Source organism: Bos javanicus, chromosome 7 (genome assembly GCF_032452875.1).
Source record: "Bos javanicus breed banteng chromosome 7, ARS-OSU_banteng_1.0, whole genome shotgun sequence".
NCBI classification, from domain to species: domain Eukaryota; kingdom Metazoa; phylum Chordata; class Mammalia; order Artiodactyla; family Bovidae; genus Bos; species Bos javanicus.
In genome coordinates this window covers 18,077,803-18,083,908 of record NC_083874.1, presented here as the reverse complement: position 1 = coordinate 18,083,908, position 6,106 = coordinate 18,077,803, and the positions used below count along the sequence as shown (strand labels likewise).

General features: G+C 54.9%; 1 protein-coding gene across 5 annotated transcripts in view; it reads right to left on the bottom strand.

Annotated features, from left to right (window-relative positions):
• The window catches only part of RFX2 (regulatory factor X2), a 92,868-nt gene that overhangs the window by 5,062 nt on the left and 81,700 nt on the right, over nt 1-6,106 (bottom strand). For all 5 annotated transcript variants that reach the window (XM_061422487.1, XM_061422490.1, XM_061422486.1 and 2 more), the window contains 4 exons: nt 5,760-5,914; nt 4,632-4,729; nt 3,503-3,652; nt 2,526-2,734 (listed from right to left, as the gene is read on the bottom strand). In XM_061422487.1, the coding sequence (XP_061278471.1) occupies nt 2,526-2,734; nt 3,503-3,652; nt 4,632-4,729; nt 5,760-5,914 (612 nt within the window). The remainder of the gene's footprint in view (nt 1-2,525; nt 2,735-3,502; nt 3,653-4,631; nt 4,730-5,759; nt 5,915-6,106) is intronic.

Genomic DNA, 6,106 nt, shown 5'->3' with positions numbered 1-6,106 from the left:
ACACAAAGGACAAGGCAATGGAAGAAAATTGGGTGCGGGGGATGGAGGGTGAGAAGGGGTGTGCTACTTCACACGAGAGGCCTGCAGGCTTCTCTGACGACAGTCGGGCCACACGGCTCCCTGGGGAAAGCATGTTCCGGGCAGGGGAGGGCCGTGCAAAGGATCTGAGGATGGCAGCACGTGAGTACGGAGTCGAGGACTGGGAGTGACTGGGCCAGCAGGGCCATCTGAGGGTCAGAATACGCTGATAAGAGTCAGACAGTAAAGAGCCTTCTGACCCCTCTGCTCAGCTCTGCTAAGAGTGTGCAAATGAGCGGGCCTGGTGGACTGCCAGGTGGACAGGGATCTGAACCCTCAGCTATAGTGGGCTGACGGGCTGTCCAGTGCCTGGAACAGCTGGTGGTCTTCCTGGGCTCAACTGTGACAAAACAGCTCATTTCCCTGTGTTTGTCACTGCCTGGGACTGGAATGCCCCACAGGGCCCCTTTGGGCTGGTCCTCCTCAGCCTGAGTTCCCTGCTTCTGTCTGCTCAGGTGAGAGCTGCACGGTAGGAATAGTCTTCCCTGGGTTTCCTGGCGACACTGTCCCCCGGCGCCCTGGCCTGGATGCTGCTCTGTCTCCTGGCCTACATATGATCTGCTGTCTTTTCTCTGAAAATCTTCATGATCGGCTCTTCTCGGTGTCTGAATATCACAGGGAGGCTCGGGCTCCTTCACTGGGCGGGGAACCCGGCAGCTCTTGGAAACTTGAGCCCTTAGTTCTGAGATGTCTTCTTTTCTTTCTTTAAATTTTGGCTGCACTGGGCCTTCACTGTGGCTCACAGGCTCAGTACTTACGGCATGGCCTTAGCTGCTCTGAGGCATGTAGGATCTTAGTTCCTCAACCAGGGACTGAACCTGCATCCCCTGCCTTGCAAGTGTTTTAACCACTGGGCCACCAGGGAAGTCCCTGAGATGTCTTCTTGATTATGTTTTTATTATTCTCTTTCCCCCTGATTTCTCTATTTAAAAAAAATTCCAATCAACTGGATAGTAAACTGCATGAGTCGATCCTTTCAGGTCTTTCTCTCTCTCTTTTTTCTTCCATGGGTTCTCTTTCTCACATTCTTCTTCCTCCCTCTGTTTTTCTCTCCCATGTTTACTTTCTGTGGCGGTCAGTTTTCTGTGTCAGTGATGGGCAGTGATTCAGTTCAGTGTGAGTCTGGGAGTCGCCGTGGTTGCTGTCCACCGTCTCTCGACTAGAGGTAAAGAAGCTTAGCCTCCACACCAGGGCTGGGCCTCACCTGGTCAGCTGAGGGGCCTTGGGAGCAAAAGTGAAGTTTCCCTGAGGAGGAAGGAGTCCCACCTGCGGACAGTGGCATCTGCTCCCACCTAAGTGTGCAGCCCGCCAGCCCTCTGTACAGACTTCACATATGCTGGCCCTGTGATCACGCCAGCCCATTCCCAGAATCTCCTTACATTCACACACGCACATGCCTAATTAATTCTAATACAGTTCTGTTGTATTTAGTTGCTCAGTCATGCCCAACTCTTTTGCAACCCCGTAGACTATAGCCTGTCAGGGTCCTCTCTCCATAGGATTTTCCAGGCAAGAATACTGGAGTGGGTTGCCATGCCCCGCTCCAGGGGATCTTCCCAACCTAGGGATCGAACCCTCATCTCCTGCATTGCAGGTGGATTCTCTACCAGCAAGCTATCTGGGAAGCCTGTAATACAGTTACATAAATCATTTTAAAATAGGGACTATTTTACCCAGGGACTTCCCTGGTAGTCCAGTGGTTAAGACTTTGCCTTTCCACTGCAGGGGGCTGGGTTTGATCCTTGGTCGGGGAACTAAGATCCTACAAACTGTGGCATGGCCATAAATAAATAAATAATAAACAGGTCCACCTAACCCTCACCCAGGACCGCTCTGTGGGGAGCCAACGCCTGTCTCCGCCTCCTGCCTGCGCTTGGCAGTGAAGGGATAGAGACTCATGTCACATCCTGTTTTCTGGTCACTGTCCTCACTGGCGCCTCTCACTGCGATTCTCTATCTGGTTCTCACCCGCCACCATCTGCGCCTCCCGTTCTCTCTAGAACTTTCCTTTACCTCACTCTGTGGGGACACTCTAGGGGCAGAAATAAAGGCTTGTGCTGTGTTCTTCTCAGCAGGGAGGCCCTAAATGGAGGTTTCTGTCTGCAGAAGCCTTTGTAACCTGGGACTTCCCTGGTGGTTCAGTGGCTACGACTTGGCGCTCCCAACGCAGGGGGCCTGGGTTCAATCCCTGGTCAAGGAATTAGAACGCACACACCACAACTAAGACCCAGCACAGACAAATAAATAAATGTGAATTAATTAAAAAGATAATGGTGAATTAAACAAAATTTAATTAAAAAAAAAGAAACCTCTGTAACCCAGTTTGAGGTCCCAGGAGGGCCTGTCCCTGGGAGCCCCCAGGAATGAGTCCTGAAGGCTGGCCTGCGTCTGTGGGCCTCAGCTCCCTCCACCTCCCCAGCTCTCTGGGAGATGACGTGCACACTCACCTGTAAAAGGACCATTTCAGCAGGAACTGCCGGGCGGCCTTGGGGAAGCTGGGGCTGCCCGCATGCTGCTTCAGGACCTGGGTGACCACATTGTCTAGCCAGCTGGCCCACTGGTCCAGGGAGCTCTGCTGCTGCAGGGTCAGCTTGAAGTCCTGCTCCAGCCGCTGTACTACGCCCTCCTCGCACTGGCACACCCACGAGGCCTGCTCCTGTGGGCGTGGGTGTGCTGGGTCAGTGACACGTCCTGAGTGTGGCCCCCGGCTGGATGCACATGAGCACAGATGCCCACTGCCCTCAGCCTTTTCCAGCACGATACCCGTTTCATGAGGTGGAGACAGAAGGACATTAAGAGGGGACCTGGCGGGCTTCTTGCATCTGAAGCTCAGACTGTACCTCATCTTTGCCTTGTGGTTTTTTTGCAGGGGGGCTGCCTGGAGCAGCACATGGAATTTTAGCTCCCAGACCAGGGATGGAACCTGTGCCTCTCGCGCTGGAAGCTCAGAGTCCTAACCATAGGACCACTAGGGAAGCTCCCGTTGGGTTATTTCTAAGTGGCTGCTCCTCTGTGTGTGTGAGTGTATTTCATGGATCAGCTCAGGGCCTGAACTAGACATAGATATGGCAGCAGGACCCATCTGACGGCAGCCTGTACTAGTCTAAGCCCAGAACAGAGCTGAAAACGTGGCATGGGAAAGGCAAACTTTTAAAGAAAACAGATCAAGGTCTTGGTCCCAGCACCTGGAGGCCAGGGGAATTATAGAACCTATGGGTCCCAGACTGGCTGCGGAGGGCTTCAACCCCAACCGTTCCCATGCAACAGAAATGTGGGCCCCGGTGAGGTGCCCGGTTTACTGTGGGCTAAGTTTGGTGGGTCTCTGCATTTTTCTAGCGGGTGGGAGCTCAGCCAGTGGGTTCCCGTGCCTGCCTCTGGTGGGGGAGGTGCCTGGGAGAAGTCACCTGCATGTGGGAGAAGTCACCTGCACATTGGCAAAGTCCACGCGGTTGAGGTCGCTGAGCATCTGGTTGATCTGGGAGGTGTTCTGCAGCACTGCCCTGGCCGCCTGCGCCAGATGGTTGAGGGACGTGTACCTCCGCAGGGTCTGCGCAAAGGCACTCACCACACCGACCTGGGGAGGAGGCCCGGGTGAGCCTGTGTCTGCTCAGGGAGAGTGCAGGAGGAGGGGTGGGAAGGGTGGGTCCAGCAGGGACCCACACTCTGGACAGGCTCAAAGACCCCAAAACTGAAGATCAATGAGGGACACGCATCGAGTGGCATCTATCGTGGGTGCCGAGCACAGGTGAGGCAGAATTCAGGGCGGCAGCTCTCTGGGTTGGATGGTTAAAAATACTGATTCCAGGGCGCCACTGGACCAGACACTCTGGTAGTGTGGCATGGAAATCTTCAATTTTATTTTCAAAGCATTTTAATTATTATTTTTTTGCCACACCATGTGGCTTGTGGGATCTTAGTTCCCCAACCAGGGACTGCAACTGGGTCCTCAGCAATGAGACTGCAAAGTCCTAACCACTGGACTCCAGGGAATTACTGAAATCTGCAATTTTCAACAGCTTCCCAGGCAATTCCTGTACATCCTGAAGTTTGAGACTCACTGGCCTCAGGGATAATTCCAGGTTGAGGGTGGGACAGGCAGACCAGATGCCCATATCTAGCCCCACCTGTGCGAGGCTGTAGGAACGTTTGAGATAGGAACGTGATCACCTCTTCTCTACAAGGAGGCCTCGTCTCCACATTTTACAGTCTCATCTGTGGTCAAGGCTATAGCAAAAAGGGCGACCACAAAGAGATTGAATCCCCCTCCTACAGTGAGCAGAGAAATATTCAACTTGTTCCAATTCAGTCCAAAAGTCTCCCAACAAAGACACCTTCTGTCAGGCCAGCAACTGCCAGCACCCACCCTCCAGCAGAGGCATCCCTGGCCCTTCAGGGAGGACCCCTTATCCTTAGGACACTCGGGAGAAGCCTGCTTTCTCTGGAGCCCAGGGGCCTCAAGTTCCCCCGGGACAGAGAGGAGTCCCCTCCCTTCACAGCACAAGGTGCTCCCGGGGTGACCGGTGTGGTCTGGAAGCCCAGACCCTGACCATTACCTTGGTCTGGATGACCTGCTGTGGGAAGTCGCTCATGGCATTGGTCAACCAGCCTTCCAAGCTTTTGGCAAAGTTGCGGATGGCTTGTGTCAGGGTACCTGGGGACACAAGCCATGGTATTAGTTGTGAGAAAGGCAGCCTCCTCCGTCAGAATCAGCTCAAGTGCAAGAGATGCACACACCGTGGAAATCACCCCCACCGAGAACAAGCAACACAGACAAGAAGAGATTGAGGATTTGGGGCTCTTATGAGGGAGCCACTGAGTAGGAACACTGAGTGGACCCTGACACCAGTGCCAGCCCTGCATCGCTCATCTCTGCTTATCTATGTCTACACTGGCGGTTCTCACCCCAGCGACCCCGCCGCAGATGACATAAGACCATGTCTGGGTACATCTGTGGCTACCATGACCAGGGGGCTTCTGGCGGCCAGTGGGTAGGGGACGCTGCTCCACACCCCACAGTGCTGAGGGGGAGAGCCCCTGATAGATACAAATGTATGTAAATGTATTCTACAGACTTCCAAATTTGAGACAGCTTGCAATAAATGAAACACTTTTTTTTTTGAAAAACCAAAAAAAAAATCCCAGTGTTATAAAAAGAAAGATACCTCAATTTCAAACCTTAACACAGAGACTCTAAAAGAACACTGCACTGAACAGTTTCCAGGAAGGCAAGGCCAAAGGACAAGGGCAATGATTTTGCTATTTTCCTTCTACTGGCATAAAAAGCACAGGCCAGCTTATCAAAAAGACGGAGGTTCCCCAGCGCTAACAGACAGGGGTGTTTACAGAGAGGCCTTGGGGAAGTGAGGCTCAGAGCCTGGCCCCCTCACTCTCACGGGGTGGGGACCCCACCCTCAGGGGCCTGAGAGCCCCAGGGAGAACTCCTAGGAAGGGGGCCAGCAGGCGGGCGCCTCCTAGTGGTGGGCGTGTCAGCGCCTCCGGAAGCCACGGGGCGAGTGGGGACAGACCCCTGGGATGGTCCCCAGAGTATCAATCGGACCAGATGAGTGGGGGCGCGGTGGGGGCGGGCCAAGAAGGGGCGGGGCGGGCGCTCACTGGGCGCTCGCGGGGGCGGGGCCAGGAGGGGGTGGAGCGTTCACTGGGTGTCGGGGCAGGGCGCTCACTAGGCACGGGCCGAAGCACGTCCGGAATAAGGATCTCCACCAGCGCCTGGTACAGGATATGGTCGCAGGTCCTCATCCACCGGAGGACGGGGTCGCACTTGCACAAAGACACCAGCTTGTCCTTGGGGAGGACGGCGCCTTCTGGCTCCTCGTCACTGCAGGGGACGGGGGACACCAGGGAACACGGGTCAGCCGTCGGCTCAGGGGCGGCTCTCCTGGGATAGATGAGCCGGGTGAGGCTGCAGGACTGCCCGGTGCATGCCAGCTCCCCGTCCCGTGGTCACCCTGAGACCAAACGCGCACGAGGGTGTCTGAGCGCCAGTTCTTGGAAAGCTAGAGCATGTGTC